The 22,208-nt window shown below is 34.3% G+C and overlaps 1 protein-coding gene across 1 annotated transcript; it reads left to right on the top strand.

The window, feature by feature from the left end:
• The first annotated feature begins 343 nt into the window (after nucleotides 1-343).
• LOC133204628 (trichohyalin-like) lies at nucleotides 344-21,827 on the top strand. The gene is made up of 53 exons (XM_061340379.1): nucleotides 344-433; nucleotides 1,056-1,086; nucleotides 1,265-1,321; nucleotides 1,996-2,052; nucleotides 2,358-2,414; nucleotides 2,719-2,775; nucleotides 3,081-3,137; nucleotides 3,443-3,499; nucleotides 3,811-3,867; nucleotides 4,180-4,236; nucleotides 4,542-4,598; nucleotides 5,281-5,337; nucleotides 5,650-5,706; nucleotides 6,012-6,068; nucleotides 6,747-6,803; nucleotides 7,114-7,170; nucleotides 7,847-7,903; nucleotides 8,209-8,265; nucleotides 8,628-8,684; nucleotides 8,990-9,046; nucleotides 9,356-9,412; nucleotides 9,727-9,783; nucleotides 10,089-10,145; nucleotides 10,455-10,511; nucleotides 11,188-11,244; nucleotides 11,599-11,655; nucleotides 11,961-12,017; nucleotides 12,380-12,436; nucleotides 12,742-12,798; nucleotides 13,110-13,166; nucleotides 13,480-13,536; nucleotides 13,842-13,898; nucleotides 14,204-14,260; nucleotides 14,581-14,637; nucleotides 14,942-14,998; nucleotides 15,353-15,409; nucleotides 15,715-15,771; nucleotides 16,077-16,133; nucleotides 16,454-16,510; nucleotides 16,815-16,871; nucleotides 17,226-17,282; nucleotides 17,588-17,644; nucleotides 18,319-18,375; nucleotides 18,681-18,737; nucleotides 19,042-19,098; nucleotides 19,453-19,509; nucleotides 19,815-19,871; nucleotides 20,177-20,233; nucleotides 20,549-20,605; nucleotides 20,919-20,975; nucleotides 21,289-21,345; nucleotides 21,656-21,712; nucleotides 21,814-21,827. The coding sequence occupies exons 1-53, from the start codon at nucleotides 344-346 to the stop codon at nucleotides 21,825-21,827; spliced, it is 2,985 nt and encodes a 994-aa protein (XP_061196363.1).
• The last annotated feature ends 381 nt before the right edge of the window (nucleotides 21,828-22,208 follow it).

The raw sequence follows: 22,208 nt of genomic DNA, 5'->3' as shown, positions 1-22,208 counted from the left end.
CACCAACAAGGGAGTTAAGTTAATCAACAAATAGATTTACTATTTATCAGGTTTGGATACATGTAAAGATAGATATGTATTTGAAACAAAATCAACGATATGTTCTGAACAGTATCACAGTCTCCGCTAAGTAGACGTACATGTATACTACGATACCCTACTTGCATTTTATATTTAGCAAAGATTTTGAATATCAATCAGTTGCTTGACTAATAATTTAGAGTAGTTTTTAATTCATTTTATTAATCTTTAGATAAAATTATTAAAATTTCTTCGAATTCCGGATTTTTACACCGTATCTGCTCCGAGCGTTACAAATGTAAATAACCCGGATACTGTTACCATGACTTCACACGAGTTGCAGGCCGCGGAGGATTTGGATGCACGGACAGAAGGAGAGATTAAAAATAGAAATATACAAGAAACACAGCAGGTATGGAGATTTTAAAGCGTTTTATGGCAATGTTCATATGGTGTTCATATTCTATATTACTGATTTTTACGCAAAATAACACAGGAAGTCATCATATCATATATTGTTTACACACAGAAAACTGGTTTTCAAAACAGTGTATTATAATGAAACATCCCTAAGTAACCAAACTCCGTCAAAGACTCAAAGTAAGCGAAAACATACAGCTTTATACTCTGATATATTTTTGGATTTGTTTTTCGATAGCAACTCACAGATTTCAACATTGTTTTTGGAACTGGCAGCAAAAATGCATTTACTGGGCCAAAATAACACTACTGAAATGATATCAAAAATGTTCAAATTCAAAGAATACATTAAAACCACTGTCATCAATAAGCATGAGAATAAGGCTATGTAAAGATTATAAGAATCAATAAGATTAAATAAATTATTAAAAATAGAAATTTAATAACTGCGTTTTACAAGAAAAAAAGAAGGATAATCTTGGAAGAGAGTGCATGAGTAAAGCTAAGCTAAAAACATTTCACCCCCTCCCCCCCCCACCCCCCCCACCCCCCGCCAAAAAAAAACAACAACAAAAAGTGATAGCTGCAAGTGTTTTGTAATATTGTATTTTCAGTTGAATGTGATTAGCATGGTACAGAAGAAAAGTGTGCATTGTTGATGCACTCAAGTCACAGTCTGAATAGGTAGTGTTAGTGGTACCAGTTGCTAATGTCCCTGGTTTTGTCTATGCTATAAACAAACCCAGTGGATTAAAAAACTGTTTTGAGCCACTCACTCATAAAACTTCAGAATGTGACTTGTACTGAATCTTGGCTGTGATAGAAGCCAAGAAACAACACCAATTGAAGAAAACTGCTAGCAGCACACAATGTGAAGATGGTAAGTTTATTTAATTATCAGATTCCTTTTCAATTGTAATGTTTATTTAATTCTTTTTTGGATAGCTGCAAGTGTTTTGTAATATTGTATTTTCAGTTGAATGTGATTAGCATGGTACAGAAGAAAAGTGTGCATTGTTGATGCACTCAAGTCACAGTCTGAATAGGTAGTGTAGTGGTACCAGTTGCTAATGTCCCTGGTTTTGTCTATGCTATAAACAAACCCAGTGGATTAAAAAACTGTTTTGAGCCACTCACTCATAAAACTTCAGAATGTGACTTGTACTGAATCTTGGCTGTGATAGAAGCCAAGAAACAACACCAATTGAAGAAAACTGCTAGCAGCACACAATGTGAAGATGGGAAGTTTATTTAATTATCAAATTCACTTTCAATTGTAATGTTTATTTATTTCTTTTTTTTTTTTTTTGATAGCTGCAAGTGTTTTGTAATATTGTATTTTCAGTTGAATGTGATTAGCATGGTACAGAAGAAAAGTGTGCATTGTTGATGCACTCAAGTCACAGTCTGAATAGGTAGTGTTAGTGGTACCAGTTGCTAATGTCTCTGGTTTTGTCTATGCTATAAACAAACCCAGTGGATTAAAAAACTGTTTTGAGCCACTCACTCATAAAACTTCAGAATGTGACTTGTACTGAATCTTGGCTGTGATAGAAGCCAAGAAACAACACCAATTGAAGAAAACTGCTAGCAGCACACAATGTGAAGATGGTAAGTTTATTTAATTATCAGATTCCTTTTCAATTGTAATGTTTATTTAATTCTTTTTTGGATAGCTGCAAGTGTTTTGTAATATTGTATTTTCAGTTGAATGTGATTAGCATGGTACAGAAGAAAAGTGTGCATTGTTGATGCACTCAAGTCACAGTCTGAATAGGTAGTGTTAGTGGTACCAGTTGCTAATGTCCCTGGTTTTGTCTATGCTATAAACAAACCCAGTGGATTAAAAAACTGTTTTGAGCCACTCACTCATAAAACTTCAGAATGTGACTTGTACTGAATCTTGGCTGTGATAGAAGCCAAGAAACAACACCAATTGAAGAAAACTGCTAGCAGCACACAATGTGAAGATGGTAAGTTTATTTAATTATCAGATTCCTCTTAAATTCAATGTTCATGATAATTTTTTTTTGATAGCTGCAAGTGTTTTGTAATATTGTATTTTCAGTTGAATGTGATTAGCATGGTACAGAAGAAAAGTGTGCATTGTTGATGCACTCAAGTCACAGTCTGAATAGGTAGTGTTAGTGGTACCAGTTGCTAATGTCCCTGGTTTTGTCTATGCTATAAACAAACCCAGTGGATTAAAAAACTGTTTTGAGCCACTCACTCATAAAACTTCAGAATGTGACTTGTACTGAATCTTGGCTGTGATAGAAGCCAAGAAACAACACCAATTGAAGAAAACTGCTAGCAGCACACAATGTGAAGATGGTAAGTTTATTTAATTATCAGATTCCTTTTCAATTGTAATGTTTATTTAATTCTTTTTTTGATAGCTGCAAGTGTTTTGTAATATTGTATTTTCAGTTGAATGTGATTAGCATGGTACAGAAGAAAAGTGTGCATTGTTGATGCACTCAAGTCACAGTCTGAATAGGTAGTGTTAGTGGTACCAGTTGCTAATGTCCCTGGTTTTGTCTATGCTATAAACAAACCCAGTGGATTAAAAAACTGTTTTGAGCCACTCACTCATAAAACTTCAGAATGTGACTTGTACTGAATCTTGGCTGTGATAGAAGCCAAGAAACAACACCAATTGAAGAAAACTGCTAGCAGCACACAATGTGAAGATGGTAAGTTTATTTAATTATCAGATTCCTTTTCAATTGTAATGTTTATTTAATTCTTTTTTGGATAGCTGCAAGTGTTTTGTAATATTGTATTTTCAGTTGAATGTGATTAGCATGGTACAGAAGAAAAGTGTGCATTGTTGATGCACTCAAGTCACAGTCTGAATAGGTAGTGTTAGTGGTACCAGTTGCTAATGTCCCTGGTTGTGTCTATGCTATAAACAAACCCAGTGGATTAAAAAACTGTTTTGAGCCACTCACTCATAAAACTTCAGAATGTGACTTGTACTGAATCTTGGCTGTGATAGAAGCCAAGAAACAACACCAATTGAAGAAAACTGCTAGCAGCACACAATGTGAAGATGGTAAGTTTATTTAATTATCAGATTCCTTTTCAATTGTAATGTCTATTTAATTCTTTTTTTTTTTTTTGATAGCTGCAAGTGTTTTGTAATATTGTATTTTCAGTTGAATGTGATTAGCATGGTACAGAAGAAAAGTGTGCATTGTTGATGCACTCAAGTCACAGTCTGAATAGGTAGTGTTAGTGGTACCAGTTGCTAATGTCCCTGGTTTTGTCTATGCTATAACAAACCCAGTGGATTAAAAAACTGTTTTGAGCCACTCACTCATAAAACTTCAGAATGTGACTTGTACTGAATCTTGGCTGTGATAGAAGCCAAGAAACAACACCAATTGAAGAAAACTGCTAGCAGCACACAATGTGAAGATGGTAAGTTTATTTAATTATCAAATTCACTTTCAATTGTAATGTTTATTTAATTCTTTTTTTTTTTTTGGATAGCTGCAAGTGTTTTGTAATATTGTATTTTCAGTTGAATGTGATTAGCATGGTACAGAAGAAAAGTGTGCATTGTTAATGTACTCAAGTCACAGTCTGAATAGGTAGTGTTAGTGGTACCAGTTGCTAATGTCCCTGGTTTTGTCTATGCTATAAACAAACCCAGTGGATTAAAAAACTGTTTTGAGCCACTCACTCATAAAACTTCAGAATGTGACTTGTACTGAATCTTGGCTGTGATAGAAGCCAAGAAACAACACCAATTGAAGAAAACTGCTAGCAGCACACAATGTGAAGATGGTAAGTTTATTTAATTATCAGATTCCTTTTCAATTGTAATGTTTATTTAATTCTTTTTTGGATAGCTGCAAGTGTTTTGTAATATTGTATTTTCAGTTGAATGTGATTAGCATGGTACAGAAGAAAAGTGTGCATTGTTGATGCACTCAAGTCACAGTCTGAATAGGTAGTGTTAGTGGTACCAGTTGCTAATGTCCCTGGTTGTGTCTATGCTATAAACAAACCCAGTGGATTAAAAAACTGTTTTGAGCCACTCACTCATAAAACTTCAGAATGTGACTTGTACTGAATCTTGGCTGTGATAGAAGCCAAGAAACAACACCAATTGAAGAAAACTGCTAGCAGCACACAATGTGAAGATGGTAAGTTTATTTAATTATCAGATTCCTTTTCAATTGTAATGTCTATTTAATTCTTTTTTTTTTTTTTGATAGCTGCAAGTGTTTTGTAATATTGTATTTTCAGTTGAATGTGATTAGCATGGTACAGAAGAAAAGTGTGCATTGTTGATGCACTCAAGTCACAGTCTGAATAGGTAGTGTTAGTGGTACCAGTTGCTAATGTCCCTGGTTTTGTCTATGCTATAACAAACCCAGTGGATTAAAAAACTGTTTTGAGCCACTCACTCATAAAACTTCAGAATGTGACTTGTACTGAATCTTGGCTGTGATAGAAGCCAAGAAACAACACCAATTGAAGAAAACTGCTAGCAGCACACAATGTGAAGATGGGAAGTTTATTTAATTATCAAATTCACTTTCAATTGTAATGTTTATTTATTTCTTTTTTTTTTTTTTTTGATAGCTGCAAGTGTTTTGTAATATTGTATTTTCAGTTGAATGTGATTAGCATGGTACAGAAGAAAAGTGTGCATTGTTGATGCACTCAAGTCACAGTCTGAATAGGTAGTGTTAGTGGTACCAGTTGCTAATGTCCCTGGTTGTGTCTATGCTATAAACAAACCCAGTGGATTAAAAAACTGTTTTGAGCCACTCACTCATAAAACTTCAGAATGTGACTTGTACTGAATCTTGGCTGTGATAGAAGCCAAGAAACAACACCAATTGAAGAAAACTGCTAGCAGCACACAATGTGAAGATGGTAAGTTTATTTAATTATCAAATTCACTTTCAATTGTAATGTTTATTTAATTCTTTTTTTTTTTTTGGATAGCTGCAAGTGTTTTGTAATATTGTATTTTCAGTTGAATGTGATTAGCATGGTACAGAAGAAAAGTGTGCATTGTTGATGCACTCAAGTCACAGTCTGAATAGGTAGTGTTAGTGGTACCAGTTGCTAATGTCCCTGGTTTTGTCTATGCTATAAACAAACCCAGTGGATTAAAAAACTGTTTTGAGCCACTCACTCATAAAACTTCAGAATGTGACTTGTACTGAATCTTGGCTGTGATAGAAGCCAAGAAACAACACCAATTGAAGAAAACTGCTAGCAGCACACAATGTGAAGATGGTAAGTTTATTTAATTATCAAATTCACTTTCAATTGTAATGTTTATTTAATTCTTTTTTGGATAGCTGCAAGTGTTTTGTAATATTGTATTTTCAGTTGAATGTGATTAGCATGGTACAGAAGAAAAGTGTGCATTGTTGATGCACTCAAGTCACAGTCTGAATAGGTAGTGTTAGTGGTACCAGTTGCTAATGTCCCTGGTTTTGTCTATGCTATAAACAAACCCAGTGGATTAAAAAACTGTTTTGAGCCACTCACTCATAAAACTTCAGAATGTGACTTGTACTGAATCTTGGCTGTGATAGAAGCCAAGAAACAACACCAATTGAAGAAAACTGCTAGCAGCACACAATGTGAAGATGGTAAGTTTATTTAATTATCAAATTCACTTTCAATTGTAATGTTTATTTAATTCTTTTTTTTTTTTGGATAGCTGCAAGTGTTTTGTAATATTGTATTTTCAGTTGAATGTGATTAGCATGGTACAGAAGAAAAGTGTGCATTGTTGATGCACTCAAGTCACAGTCTGAATAGGTAGTGTTAGTGGTACCAGTTGCTAATGTCCCTGGTTGTGTCTATGCTATAAACAAACCCAGTGGATTAAAAAACTGTTTTGAGCCACTCACTCATAAAACTTCAGAATGTGACTTGTACTGAATCTTGGCTGTGATAGAAGCCAAGAAACAACACCAATTGAAGAAAACTGCTAGCAGCACACAATGTGAAGATGGGAAGTTTATTTAATTATCAGATTCCTTTTCAATTGTAATGTCTATTTAATTCTTTTTTTTTTTTGATAGCTGCAAGTGTTTTGTAATATTGTATTTTCAGTTGAATGTGATTAGCATGGTACAGAAGAAAAGTGTGCATTGTTGATGCACTCAAGTCACAGTCTGAATAGGTAGTGTTAGTGGTACCAGTTGCTAATGTCCCTGGTTTTGTCTATGCTATAAACAAACCCAGTGGATTAAAAAACTGTTTTGAGCCACTCACTCATAAAACTTCAGAATGTGACTTGTACTGAATCTTGGCTGTGATAGAAGCCAAGAAACAACACCAATTGAAGAAAACTGCTAGCAGCACACAATGTGAAGATGGTAAGTTTATTTAATTATCAAATTCACTTTCAATTGTAATGTTTATTTAATTCTTTTTTTTTTTTGATAGCTGCAAGTGTTTTGTAATATTGTATTTTCAGTTGAATGTGATTAGCATGGTACAGAAGAAAAGTGTGCATTGTTGATGTACTCAAGTCACAGTCTGAATAGGTAGTGTTAGTGGTACCAGTTGCTAATGTCCCTGGTTTTGTCTATGCTATAAACAAACCCAGTGGATTAAAAAACTGTTTTGAGCCACTCACTCATAAAACTTCAGAATGTGACTTGTACTGAATCTTGGCTGTGATAGAAGCCAAGAAACAACACCAATTGAAGAATACTGCTAGCAACACACAATGTGTAGAGGGTAAGTTTATTTAATTATCAGATTCTCCTTAAATTGTAACGTTTAGGATAATTGTTTTTGATATCTGCAAGTGTTTTGTAATGTTGTATTTTCAGTTGAATGTGATTAGCATGGTACAGAAGAAAAGTGTGCATTGTTGATGCACTCAAGTCACAGTCTGAATAGGTAGTATTAGTGGTACCAGTTGCTAATGTCCCTGGTTTTGTCTATGCTATAAACAAACCCAGTGGATTAAAAAACTGTTTTGAGCCACTCACTCATAAAACTTCAGAATGTGACTTGTACTGAATCTTGGCTGTGATAGAACCAAGAAACAACACCAATTGAAGAATTCTGCTAGCAGCACAAAATGTGAAGATGGTAAGTTTATTTAATTATCAAATTCACTTTCAATTGTAATGTTTATTTAATTCTTTTTTTTTTTTTTTTTTGATAGCTGCAAGTGTTTTGTAATATTGTATTTTCAGTTGAATGTGATTAGCATGGTACAGAAGAAAAGTGTGCATTGTTGATGCACTCAAGTCACAGTCTGAATAGGTAGTGTTAGTGGTACCAGTTGCTAATGTCCCTGGTTTTGTCTATGCTATAAACAAACCCAGTGGATTAAAAAACTGTTTTGAGCCACTCACTCATAAAACTTCAGAATGTGACTTGTACTGAATCTTGGCTGTGATAGAAGCCAAGAAACAACACCAATTGAAGAAAACTGCTAGCAGCACACAATGTGAAGATGGTAAGTTTATTTAATTATCAGATTCCTTTTCAATTGTAATGTTTATTTAATTCTTTTTTGGATAGCTGCAAGTGTTTTGTAATATTGTATTTTCAGTTGAATGTGATTAGCATGGTACAGAAGAAAAGTGTGCATTGTTGATGCACTCAAGTCACAGTCTGAATAGGTAGTGTTAGTGGTACCAGTTGCTAATGTCCCTTGTTGTGTCTATGCTATAAACAAACCCAGTGGATTAAAAAACTGTTTTGAGCCACTCACTCATAAAACTTCAGAATGTGACTTGTACTGAATCTTGGCTGTGATAGAAGTCAAGAAACAACACCAATTGAAGAAAACTGCTAGCAGCACACAATGTGAAGATGGTAAGTTTATTTAATTATCAAATTCACTTTCAATTGTAATGTTTATTTAATTCTTTTTTTTTTTTTTTGATAGCTGCAAGTGTTTTGTAATATTGTATTTTCAGTTGAATGTGATTAGCATGGTACAGAAGAAAAGTGTGCATTGTTGATGCACTCAAGTCACAGTCTGAATAGGTAGTGTTAGTGGTACCAGTTGCTAATGTCCCTGGATTTGTCTGAATAGGTAGTGTTAGTAGTACCAGTTGCTAATGTCCCTGGTTTTGTCGATGCTATAAACAAACCCAGTGGATTAAAAAACTGTTTTGAGCCACTCACTCATAAAACTTCAGAATGTGACTTGTACTGAATCTTGGCTGTGATAGAAGCCAAGAAACAACACCAATTGAAGAAAACTGCTAGCAGCACACAATGTGAAGATGGTAAGTTTATTTAATTATCAGATTCCTTTTCAATTGTAATGTTTATTTAATTCTTTTTTTGATAGCTGCAAGTGTTTTGTAATATTGTATTTTCAGTTGAATGTGATTAGCATGGTACAGAAGAAAAGTGTGCATTGTTGATGCACTCAAGTCACAGTCTGAATAGGTAGTGTTAGTGGTACCAGTTGCTAATGTCCCTGGTTTTGTCTATGCTATAAACAAACCCAGTGGATTAAAAAACTGTTTTGAGCCACTCACTCATAAAACTTCAGAATGTGACTTGTACTGAATCTTGGCTGTGATAGAAGCCAAGAAACAACACCAATTGAAGAAAACTGCTAGCAGCACACAATGTGAAGATGGTAAGTTTATTTAATTATCAAATTCACTTTCAATTGTAATGTTTATTTATTTCTTTTTTTTTTGGATAGCTGCAAGTGTTTTGTAATATTGTATTTTCAGTTGAATGTGATTAGCATGGTACAGAAGAAAAGTGTGCATTGTTGATGCACTCAAGTCACAGTCTGAATAGGTAGTGTTAGTGGTACCAGTTGCTAATGTCCCTGGTTGTGTCTATGCTATAAACAAACCCAGTGGATTAAAAAACTGTTTTGAGCCACTCACTCATAAAACTTCAGAATGTGACTTGTACTGAATCTTGGCTGTGATAGAAGCCAAGAAACAACACCAATTGAAGAAAACTGCTAGCAGCACACAATGTGAAGATGGTAAGTTTATTTAATTATCAAATTCACTTTCAATTGTAATGTTTATTTAATTCTTTTTTTTTTTTTTTTGATAGCTGCAAGTGTTTTGTAATATTGTATTTTCAGTTGAATGTGATTAGCATGGTACAGAAGAAAAGTGTGCATTGTTGATGCACTCAAGTCACAGTCTGAATAGGTAGTGTTAGTGGTACCAGTTGCTAATGTCCCTGGTTTTGTCTATGCTATAAACAAACCCAGTGGATTAAAAAACTGTTTTGAGCCACTCACTCATAAAACTTCAGAATGTGACTTGTACTGAATCTTGGCTGTGATAGAAGCCAAGAAACAACACCAATTGAAGAAAACTGCTAGCAGCACACAATGTGAAGATGGTAAGTTTATTTAATTATCAAATTCACTTTCAATTGTAATGTTTATTTAATTCTTTTTTGGATAGCTGCAAGTGTTTTGTAATATTGTATTTTCAGTTGAATGTGATTAGCATGGTACAGAAGAAAAGTGTGCATTGTTGATGCACTCAAGTCACAGTCTGAATAGGTAGTGTTAGTGGTACCAGTTGCTAATGTCCCTGGTTTTGTCTATGCTATAAACAAACCCAGTGGATTAAAAAACTGTTTTGAGCCACTCACTCATAAAACTTCAGAATGTGACTTGTACTGAATCTTGGCTGTGATAGAAGCCAAGAAACAACACCAATTGAAGAAAACTGCTAGCAGCACACAATGTGAAGATGGTAAGTTTATTTAATTATCAAATTCACTTTCAATTGTAATGTTTATTTAATTCTTTTTTTTTTTGATAGCTGCAAGTGTTTTGTAATATTGTATTTTCAGTTGAATGTGATTAGCATGGTACAGAAGAAAAGTGTGCATTGTTGATGTACTCAAGTCACAGTCTGAATAGGTAGTGTTAGTGGTACCAGTTGCTAATGTCCCTGGTTTTGTCTATGCTATAAACAAACCCAGTGGATTAAAAAACTGTTTTGAGCCACTCACTCATAAAACTTCAGAATGTGACTTGTACTGAATCTTGGCTGTGATAGAAGCCAAGAAACAACACCAATTGAAGAATACTGCTAGCAACACACAATGTGTAGAGGGTAAGTTTATTTAATTATCAGATTCTCCTTAAATTGTAACGTTTAGGATAATTGTTTTTGATATCTGCAAGTGTTTTGTAATGTTGTATTTTCAGTTGAATGTGATTAGCATGGTACAGAAGAAAAGTGTGCATTGTTGATGCACTCAAGTCACAGTCTGAATAGGTAGTATTAGTGGTACCAGTTGCTAATGTCCCTGGTTTTGTCTATGCTATAAACAAACCCAGTGGATTAAAAAACTGTTTTGAGCCACTCACTCATAAAACTTCAGAATGTGACTTGTACTGAATCTTGGCTGTGATAGAACCAAGAAACAACACCAATTGAAGAATTCTGCTAGCAGCACAAAATGTGAAGATGGTAAGTTTATTTAATTATCAAATTCACTTTCAATTGTAATGTTTATTTAATTCTTTTTTTTTTTTTTTTTTGATAGCTGCAAGTGTTTTGTAATATTGTATTTTCAGTTGAATGTGATTAGCATGGTACAGAAGAAAAGTGTGCATTGTTGATGCACTCAAGTCACAGTCTGAATAGGTAGTGTTAGTGGTACCAGTTGCTAATGTCCCTGGTTTTGTCTATGCTATAAACAAACCCAGTGGATTAAAAAACTGTTTTGAGCCACTCACTCATAAAACTTCAGAATGTGACTTGTACTGAATCTTGGCTGTGATAGAAGCCAAGAAACAACACCAATTGAAGAAAACTGCTAGCAGCACACAATGTGAAGATGGTAAGTTTATTCAATTATCAAATTCACTTTCAATTGTAATGTTTATTTAATTCTTTTTTGGATAGCTGCAAGTGTTTTGTAATATTGTATTTTCAGTTGAATGTGATTAGCATGGTACAGAAGAAAAGTGTGCATTGTTGATGCACTCAAGTCACAGTCTGAATAGGTAGTGTTAGTGGTACCAGTTGCTAATGTCCCTGGATTTGTCTGAATAGGTAGTGTTAGTGGTACCAGTTGCTAATGTGCCTGGTGTTGTCGATGCTATAAACAAACCCAGTGGATTAAAAAACTGTTTTGAGCCACTCACTCATAAAACTTCAGAATGTGACTTGTACTGAATCTTGGCTGTGATAGAAGCCAAGAAACAACACCAATTGAAGAAAACTGCTAGCAGCACACAATGTGAAGATGGTAAGTTTATTTAATTATCAGATTCCTTTTCAATTGTAATGTTTATTTAATTCTTTTTTGGATAGCTGCAAGTGTTTTGTAATATTGTATTTTCAGTTGAATGTGATTAGCATGGTACAGAAGAAAAGTGTGCATTGTTGATGCACTCAAGTCACAGTCTGAATAGGTAGTGTTAGTGGTACCAGTTGCTAATGTCCCTTGTTGTGTCTATGCTATAAACAAACCCAGTGGATTAAAAAACTGTTTTGAGCCACTCACTCATAAAACTTCAGAATGTGACTTGTACTGAATCTTGGCTGTGATAGAAGTCAAGAAACAACACCAATTGAAGAAAACTGCTAGCAGCACACAATGTGAAGATGGTAAGTTTATTTAATTATCAAATTCACTTTCAATTGTAATGTTTATTTAATTCTTTTTTTTTTTTTTTGATAGCTGCAAGTGTTTTGTAATATTGTATTTTCAGTTGAATGTGATTAGCATGGTACAGAAGAAAAGTGTGCATTGTTGATGCACTCAAGTCACAGTCTGAATAGGTAGTGTTAGTGGTACCAGTTGCTAATGTCCCTGGATTTGTCTGAATAGGTAGTGTTAGTAGTACCAGTTGCTAATGTCCCTGGTTTTGTCGATGCTATAAACAAACCCAGTGGATTAAAAAACTGTTTTGAGCCACTCACTCATAAAACTTCAGAATGTGACTTGTACTGAATCTTGGCTGTGATAGAAGCCAAGAAACAACACCAATTGAAGAAAACTGCTAGCAGCACACAATGTGAAGATGGTAAGTTTATTTAATTATCAGATTCCTTTTCAATTGTAATGTTTATTTAATTCTTTTTTTGATAGCTGCAAGTGTTTTGTAATATTGTATTTTCAGTTGAATGTGATTAGCATGGTACAGAAGAAAAGTGTGCATTGTTGATGCACTCAAGTCACAGTCTGAATAGGTAGTGTTAGTGGTACCAGTTGCTAATGTCCCTGGTTTTGTCTATGCTATAAACAAACCCAGTGGATTAAAAAACTGTTTTGAGCCACTCACTCATAAAACTTCAGAATGTGACTTGTACTGAATCTTGGCTGTGATAGAAGCCAAGAAACAACACCAATTGAAGAAAACTGCTAGCAGCACACAATGTGAAGATGGTAAGTTTATTTAATTATCAAATTCACTTTCAATTGTAATGTTTATTTATTTCTTTTTTTTTTTTGGATAGCTGCAAGTGTTTTGTAATATTGTATTTTCAGTTGAATGTGATTAGCATGGTACAGAAGAAAAGTGTGCATTGTTGATGCACTCAAGTCACAGTCTGAATAGGTAGTGTTAGTGGTACCAGTTGCTAATGTCCCTGGTTGTGTCTATGCTATAAACAAACCCAGTGGATTAAAAAACTGTTTTGAGCCACTCACTCATAAAACTTCAGAATGTGACTTGTACTGAATCTTGGCTGTGATAGAAGCCAAGAAACAACACCAATTGAAGAAAACTGCTAGCAGCACACAATGTGAAGATGGTAAGTTTATTTAATTATCAAATTCACTTTCAATTGTAATGTTTATTTAATTCTTTTTTTTTTTTTTTGATAGCTGCAAGTGTTTTGTAATATTGTATTTTCAGTTGAATGTGATTAGCATGGTACAGAAGAAAAGTGTGCATTGTTGATGCACTCAAGTCACAGTCTGAATAGGTAGTGTTAGTGGTACCAGTTGCTAATGTCCCTGGTTTTGTCTATGCTATAAACAAACCCAGTGGATTAAAAAACTGTTTTGAGCCACTCACTCATAAAACTTCAGAATGTGACTTGTACTGAATCTTGGCTGTGATAGAAGCCAAGAAACAACACCAATTGAAGAAAACTGCTAGCAGCACACAATGTGAAGATGGTAAGTTTATTTAATTATCAAATTCACTTTCAATTGTAATGTTTATTTAATTCTTTTTTGGATAGCTGCAAGTGTTTTGTAATATTGTATTTTCAGTTGAATGTGATTAGCATGGTACAGAAGAAAAGTGTGCATTGTTGATGCACTCAAGTCACAGTCTGAATAGGTAGTGTTAGTGGTACCAGTTGCTAATGTCCCTGGTTTTGTCTATGCTATAAACAAACCCAGTGGATTAAAAAACTGTTTTGAGCCACTCACTCATAAAACTTCAGAATGTGACTTGTACTGAATCTTGGCTGTGATAGAAGCCAAGAAACAACAACAATTGAAGAAAACTGCTAGCAGCACACAATGTGAAGATGGTAAGTTTATTTAATTATCAGATTCACTTTCAATTGTAATGTTTATTTAATTCTTTTTTGGATAGCTGCAAGTGTTTTGTAATATTGTATTTTCAGTTGAATGTGATTAGCATGGTACAGAAGAAAAGTGTGCATTGTTGATGCACTCAAGTCACAGTCTGAATAGGTAGTGTTAGTGGTACCAGTTGCTAATGTCCCTGGTTTTGTCTATGCTATAAACAAACCCAGTGGATTAAAAAACTGTTTTGAGCCACTCACTCATAAAACTTCAGAATGTGACTTGTACTGAATCTTGGCTGTGATAGAAGCCAAGAAACAACACCAATTGAAGAAAACTGCTAGCAGCACACAATGTGAAGATGGTAAGTTTATTTAATTATCAAATTCACTTTCAATTGTAATGTTTATTTAATTCTTTTTTTTTTTTTTTTTTTTTTGATAGCTGCAAGTGTTTTGTAATATTGTATTTTCAGTTGAATGTGATTAGCATGGTACAGAAGAAAAGTGTGCATTGTTGATGCACTCAAGTCACAGTCTGAATAGGTAGTGTTAGTGGTACCAGTTGCTAATGTCCCTGGTTGTGTCTATGCTATAAACAAACCCAGTGGATTAAAAAACTGTTTTGAGCCACTCACTCATAAAACTTCAGAATGTGACTTGTACTGAATCTTGGCTGTGATAGAAGCCAAGAAACAACACCAATTGAAGAATACTGCTAGCAACACACAATGTGTAGAGGGTAAGTTTATTTAATTATCAGATTCTCCTTAAATTGTAACGTTTAGGATAATTGTTTTTGATATCTGCAAGTGTTTTGTAATGTTGTATTTTCAGTTGAATGTGATTAGCATGGTACAGAAGAAAAGTGTGCATTGTTGATGCACTCAAGTCACAGTCTGAATAGGTAGTGTTAGTGGTACCAGTTGCTAATGTCCCTGGTTTTGTCTATGCTATAAACAAACCCAGTGGATTAAAAAACTGTTTTGAGCCACTCACTCATAAAACTTCAGAATGTGACTTGTACTGAATCTTGGCTGTGATAGAAGCCAAGAAACAACACCAATTGAAGAAAACTGCTAGCAGCACACAATGTGAAGATGGTAAGTTTATTCAATTATCAAATTCACTTTCAATTGTAATGTTTATTTAATTCTTTTTTGGATAGCTGCAAGTGTTTTGTAATATTGTATTTTCAGTTGAATGTGATTAGCATGGTACAGAAGAAAAGTGTGCATTGTTGATGCACTCAAGTCACAGTCTGAATAGGTAGTGTTAGTGGTACCAGTTGCTAATGTCCCTGGATTTGTCTGAATAGGTAGTGTTAGTGGTACCAGTTGCTAATGTGCCTGGTGTTGTCGATGCTATAAACAAACCCAGTGGATTAAAAAACTGTTTTGAGCCACTCACTCATAAAACTTCAGAATGTGACTTGTACTGAATCTTGGCTGTGATAGAAGCCAAGAAACAACACCAATTGAAGAAAACTGCTAGCAGCACACAATGTGAAGATGGTAAGTTTATTTAATTATCAAATTCACTTTCAATTGTAATGTTTATTTAATTCTTTTTTGGATAGCTGCAAGTGTTTTGTAATATTGTATTTTCAGTTGAATGTGATTAGCATGGTACAGAAGAAAAGTGTGCATTGTTGATGCACTCAAGTCACAGTCTGAATAGGTAGTGTTAGTGGTACCAGTTGCTAATGTCCCTGGTTTTGTCTATGCTATAAACAAACCCAGTGGATTAAAAAACTGTTTTGAGCCACTCACTCATAAAACTTCAGAATGTGACTTGTACTGAATCTTGGCTGTGATAGAAGCCAAGAAACAACAACAATTGAAGAAAACTGCTAGCAGCACACAATGTGAAGATGGTAAGTTTATTTAATTATCAGATTCACTTTCAATTGTAATGTTTATTTAATTCTTTTTTGGATAGCTGCAAGTGTTTTGTAATATTGTATTTTCAGTTGAATGTGATTAGCATGGTACAGAAGAAAAGTGTGCATTGTTGATGCACTCAAGTCACAGTCTGAATAGGTAGTGTTAGTGGTACCAGTTGCTAATGTCCCTGGTTTTGTCTATGCTATAAACAAACCCAGTGGATTAAAAAACTGTTTTGAGCCACTCACTCATAAAACTTCAGAATGTGACTTGTACTGAATCTTGGCTGTGATAGAAGCCAAGAAACAACACCAATTGAAGAAAACTGCTAGCAGCACACAATGTGAAGATGGTAAGTTTATTTAATTATCAAATTCACTTTCAATTGTAATGTTTATTTAATTCTTTTTTTTTTTTTTTTTTTTTTGATAGCTGCAAGTGTTTTGTAATATTGTATTTTCAGTTGAATGTGATTAGCATGGTACAGAAGAAAAGTGTGCATTGTTGATGCACTCAAGTCACAGTCTGAATAGGTAGTGTTAGTGGTACCAGTTGCTAATGTCCCTGGTTGTGTCTATGCTATAAACAAACCCAGTGGATTAAAAAACTGTTTTGAGCCACTCACTCATAAAACTTCAGAATGTGACTTGTACTGAATCTTGGCTGTGATAGAAGCCAAGAAACAACACCAATTGAAGAATACTGCTAGCAACACACAATGTGTAGAGGGTAAGTTTATTTAATTATCAGATTCTCCTTAAATTGTAACGTTTAGGATAATTGTTTTTGATATCTGCAAGTGTTTTGTAATATTGTATTTTCAGTTGAATGTGATTAGCATGGTACAGAAGAAAAGTGTGCATTGTTGATGCACTCAAGTCACAGTCTGAATAGGTAGTGTTAGTGGTACCAGTTGCTAATGTCCCTGGTTTTGTCTATGCTATAAACAAACCCAGTGGATTAAAAAACTGTTTTGAGCCACTCACTCATAAAACTTCAGAATGTGACTTGTACTGAATCTTGGCTGTGATAGAAGCCAAGAAACAACACCAATTGAAGAAAACTGCTAGCAGCACACAATGTGAAGATGGTAAGTTTATTCAATTATCAAATTCACTTTCAATTGTAATGTTTATTTAATTCTTTTTTGGATAGCTGCAAGTGTTTTGTAATATTGTATTTTCAGTTGAATGTGATTAGCATGGTACAGAAGAAAAGTGTGCATTGTTGATGCACTCAAGTCACAGTCTGAATAGGTAGTGTTAGTGGTACCAGTTGCTAATGTCCCTGGATTTGTCTGAATAGGTAGTGTTAGTGGTACCAGTTGCTAATGTGCCTGGTGTTGTCGATGCTATAAACAAACCCAGTGGATTAAAAAACTGTTTTGAGCCACTCACTCATAAAACTTCAGAATGTGACTTGTACTGAATCTTGGCTGTGATAGAAGCCAAGAAACAACACCAATTGAAGAAAACTGCTAGCAGCACACAATGTGAAGATGGTAAGTTTATTTAATTATCAAATTCACTTTCAATTGTAATGTTTATTTAATTCTTTTTTGGATAGCTGCAAGTGTTTTGTAATATTGTATTTTCAGTTGAATGTGATTAGCATGGTACAGAAGAAAAGTGTGCATTGTTGATGCACTCAAGTCACAGTCTGAATAGGTAGTGTTAGTGGTACCAGTTGCTAATGTCCCTGGTTTTGTCTATGCTATAAACAAACCCAGTGGATTAAAAAACTGTTTTGAGCCACTCACTCATAAAACTTCAGAATGTGACTTGTACTGAATCTTGGCTGTGATAGAAGCCAAGAAACAACAACAATTGAAGAAAACTGCTAGCAGCACACAATGTGAAGATGGTAAGTTTATTTAATTATCAGATTCACTTTCAATTGTAATGTTTATTTAATTCTTTTTTGGATAGCTGCAAGTGTTTTGTAATATTGTATTTTCAGTTGAATGTGATTAGCATGGTACAGAAGAAAAGTGTGCATTGTTGATGCACTCAAGTCACAGTCTGAATAGGTAGTGTTAGTGGTACCAGTTGCTAATGTCCCTGGTTTTGTCTATGCTATAAACAAACCCAGTGGATTAAAAAACTGTTTTGAGCCACTCACTCATAAAACTTCAGAATGTGACTTGTACTGAATCTTGGCTGTGATAGAAGCCAAGAAACAACACCAATTGAAGAAAACTGCTAGCAGCACACAATGTGAAGATGGGAAGTTTATTTAATTATCAAATTCACTTTCAATTGTAATGTTTATTTATTTCTTTTTTTTTTTTTGGATAGCTGCAAGTGTTTTGTAATATTGTATTTTCAGTTGAATGTGATTAGCATGGTACAGAAGAAAAGTGTGCATTGTTGATGCACTCAAGTCACAGTCTGAATAGGTAGTGTTAGTGGTACCAGTTGCTAATGTCCCTGGTTTTGTCTATGCTATAAACAAACCCAGTGGATTAAAAAACTGTTTTGAGCCACTCACTCATAAAACTTCAGAATGTGACTTGTACTGAATCTTGGCTGTGATAGAAGCCAAGAAACAACACCAATTGAAGAAAACTGCTAGCAGCACACAATGTGAAGATGGTAAGTTTATTTAATTATCAGATTCCTTTTCAATTGTAATGTTTATTTAATTCTTTTTTGGATAGCTGCAAGTGTTTTGTAATATTGTATTTTCAGTTGAATGTGATTAGCATGGTACAGAAGAAAAGTGTGCATTGTTGATGCACTCAAGTCACAGTCTGAATAGGTAGTGTTAGTGGTACCAGTTGCTAATGTCCCTGGTTTTGTCTATGCTATAAACAAACCCAGTGGATTAAAAAACTGTTTTGAGCCACTCACTCATAAAACTTCAGAATGTGACTTGTACTGAATCTTGGCTGTGATAGAAGCCAAGAAACAACACCAATTGAAGAATACTGCTAGCAACACACAATGTGTAGAGGGTAAGTTTATTTAATTATCAGATTCTCCTTAAATTGTAACGTTTAGGATAATTGTTTTTGATATCTGCAAGTGTTTTGTAATGTTGTATTTTCAGTTGAATGTGATTAGCATGGTACAGAAGAAAAGTGTGCATTGTTGATGCACTCAAGTCACAGTCTGAATAGGTAGTGTTAGTGGTACCAGTTGCTAATGTCCCTGGTTTTGTCTATGCTATAAACAAACCCAGTGGATTAAAAAACTGTTTTGAGCCACTCACTCATAAAACTTCAGAATGTGACTTGTACTGAATCTTGGCTGTGATAGAAGCCAAGAAACAACACCAATTGAAGAAAACTGCTAGCAGCACACAATGTGAAGATGGTAAGTTTATTCAATTATCAAATTCACTTTCAATTGTAATGTTTATTTAATTCTTTTTTGGATAGCTGCAAGTGTTTTGTAATATTGTATTTTCAGTTGAATGTGATTAGCATGGTACAGAAGAAAAGTGTGCATTGTTGATGCACTCAAGTCACAGTCTGAATAGGTAGTGTTAGTGGTACCAGTTGCTAATGTCCCTGGATTTGTCTGAATAGGTAGTGTTAGTGGTACCAGTTGCTAATGTCCCTGGTGTTGTCGATGCTATAAACAAACCCAGTGGATTAAAAAACTGTTTTGAGCCACTCACTCATAAAACTTCAGAATGTGACTTGTACTGAATCTTGGCTGTGATAGAAGCCAAGAAACAACACCAATTGAAGAAAACTGCTAGCAGCACACAATGTGAAGATGGTAAGTTTATTTAATTATCAAATTCACTTTCAATTGTAATGTTTATTTAATTCTTTTTTGGATAGCTGCAAGTGTTTTGTAATATTGTATTTTCAGTTGAATGTGATTAGCATGGTACAGAAGAAAAGTGTGCATTGTTGATGCACTCAAGTCACAGTCTGAATAGGTAGTGTTAGTGGTACCAGTTGCTAATGTCCCTGGTTTTGTCTATGCTATAAACAAACCCAGTGGATTAAAAAACTGTTTTGAGCCACTCACTCATAAAACTTCAGAATGTGACTTGTACTGAATCTTGGCTGTGATAGAAGCCAAGAAACAACACCAATTGAAGAAAACTGCTAGCAGCACACAATGTGAAGATGGTAAGTTTATTTAATTATCAGATTCCTTTTCAATTGTAATGTTTATTTAATTCTTTTTTGGATAGCTGCAAGTGTTTTGTAATATTGTATTTTCAGTTGAATGTGATTAGCATGGTACAGAAGAAAAGTGTGCATTGTTGATGCACTCAAGTCACAGTCTGAATAGGTAGTGTTAGTGGTACCAGTTGCTAATGTCCCTGGTTTTGTCTATGCTATAAACAAACCCAGTGGATTAAAAAACTGTTTTGAGCCACTCACTCATAAAACTTCAGAATGTGACTTGTACTGAATCTTGGCTGTGATAGAAGCCAAGAAACAACACCAATTGAAGAAAACTGCTAGCAGCACACAATGTGAAGATGGTAAGTTTATTTAATTATCAAATTCACTTTCAATTGTAATGTTTATTTATTTCTTTTTTTTTTTTTTTTTGATAGCTGCAAGTGTTTTGTAATATTGTATTTTCAGTTGAATGTGATAAGCATGGTACAGAAGAAAAGTGTGCATTGTTGATGCACTCAAGTCATAGTCTGAATAGGTAGTGTTAGTGGTACCAGTTGCTAATGTCCCTGGTTGTGTCTATGCTATAAACAAACCCAGTGGATTAAAAAACTGTTTTGAGCCACTCACTCATAAAACTTCAGAATGTGACTTGTACTGAATCTTGGCTGTGATAGAAGCCAAGAAACAACACCAATTGAAGAAAACTGCTAGCAGCACACAATGTGAAGATGGTAAGTTTATTTAATTATCAAATTCACTTTCGATTGTAATGTTTATTTAATTCTTTTTTTTTTTTTTTGATAGCTGCAAGTGTTTTGTAATATTGTATTTTCAGTTGAATGTGATTAGCATGGTACAGAAGAAAAGTGTGCATTGTTGATGCACTCAAGTCACAGTCTGAATAGGTAGTGTTAGTGGTACCAGTTGCTAATGTCCCTGGTTTTGTCTATGCTATAAACAAACCCAGTGGATTAAAAAACTGTTTTGAGCCACTCACTCATAAAACTTCAGAATGTGACTTGTACTGAATCTTGGCTGTGATAGAAGCCAAGAAACAACACCAATTGAAGAAAACTGCTAGCAGCACACAATGTGAAGATGGTAAGTTTATTTAATTATCAAATTCACTTTCAATTGTAATGTTTATTTAATTCTTTTTTTTTTTTTTGATAGCTGCAAGTGTTTTGTAATATTGTATTTTCAGTTGAATGTGATTAGCATGGTACAGAAGAAAAGTGTGCATTGTTGATGCACTCAAGTCACAGTCTGAATAGGTAGTGTTAGTGGTACCAGTTGCTAATGTCCCTGGTTTTGTCTATGCTATAAACAAACCCAGTGGATTAAAAAAACTATTTTGAGCCACTCACTCATAAAACTTCAGAATGTGACTTGTACTGAATCTTGGCTGTGATAGAAGCCAAGAAACAACACCAATTGAAGAAAACTGCTAGCAGCACACAATGTGAAGATGGTAAGTTTATTTAATTATCAGATTCCTTTTCAATTGTAATGTCTATTTAATTCTTTTTTTTTTTTTGATAGCTGCAAGTGTTTTGTAATATTGTATTTTCAGTTGAATGTGATTAGCATGGTACAGAAGAAAAGTGTGCATTGTTGATGCACTCAAGTCACAGTCTGAATAGGTAGTGTTAGTGGTACCAGTTGCTAATGTCCCTGGTTTTGTCTATGCTATAACAAACCCAGTGGATTAAAAAACTGTTTTGAGCCACTCACTCATAAAACTTCAGAATGTGACTTGTACTGAATCTTGGCTGTGATAGAAGCCAAGAAACAACACCAATTGAAGAAAACTGCTAGCAGCACACAATGTGAAGATGGTAAGTTTATTTAATTATCAAATTCACTTTCAATTGTAATGTTTATTTAATTCTTTTTTTTTTTTGATAGCTGCAAGTGTTTTGTAATATTGTATTTTCAGTTGAATGTGATTAGCATGGTACAGAAGAAAAGTGTGCATTGTTGATGTACTCAAGTCACAGTCTGAATAGGTAGTGTTAGTGGTACCAGTTGCTAATGTCCCTGGTTTTGTCTATGCTATAAACAAACCAAGTGGATTAAAAAACTGTTTTGAGCCACTCACTCATAAAACTTCAGAATGTGACTTGTACTGAATCTTGGCTGTGATAGAAGCCAAGAAACAACACTGATTGAAGTGTAATAGCATGCATTATACACACTGAGGAAGGTAAAGTCATTTTCATTTTGTTTGATATTTTTCTGATTAGTTTTTAACTGTTTTTTGTTAGCTGATTCCGAAAATAAGATTGTTATTTGATTGGTCGTTATAATATCATTTCATTGTCTTAATGAGTT

Source organism: Saccostrea echinata, unplaced genomic scaffold, assembly GCF_033153115.1.
Source record: "Saccostrea echinata isolate AGI-Se365-2 ecotype Australia unplaced genomic scaffold, CSIRO_AGI_Sech_v1 ptg000054l, whole genome shotgun sequence".
Classification (NCBI taxonomy): Eukaryota; Metazoa; Mollusca; class Bivalvia; order Ostreida; family Ostreidae; genus Saccostrea; species Saccostrea echinata.
The sequence above is the reverse complement of the archived record's forward strand: the minus strand, read 5'-3'. Positions and strand labels throughout refer to the sequence as shown.

Coding starts and splice junctions, on each gene's coding strand:
- LOC133204628 (XM_061340379.1), top strand. CDS start 344: ATGACTTCACACGAGTTGCAGGCCGCGGAGGATTTGGATGCACGGACA. Junction 13,899..14,203: donor CAGCACACAATGTGAAGATG/GTAAGTTTATTT, acceptor TGGCTGTGATAG/AAGCCAAGAAACAACACCAA. Junction 18,376..18,680: donor CAGCACACAATGTGAAGATG/GTAAGTTTATTT, acceptor TGGCTGTGATAG/AAGCCAAGAAACAACACCAA.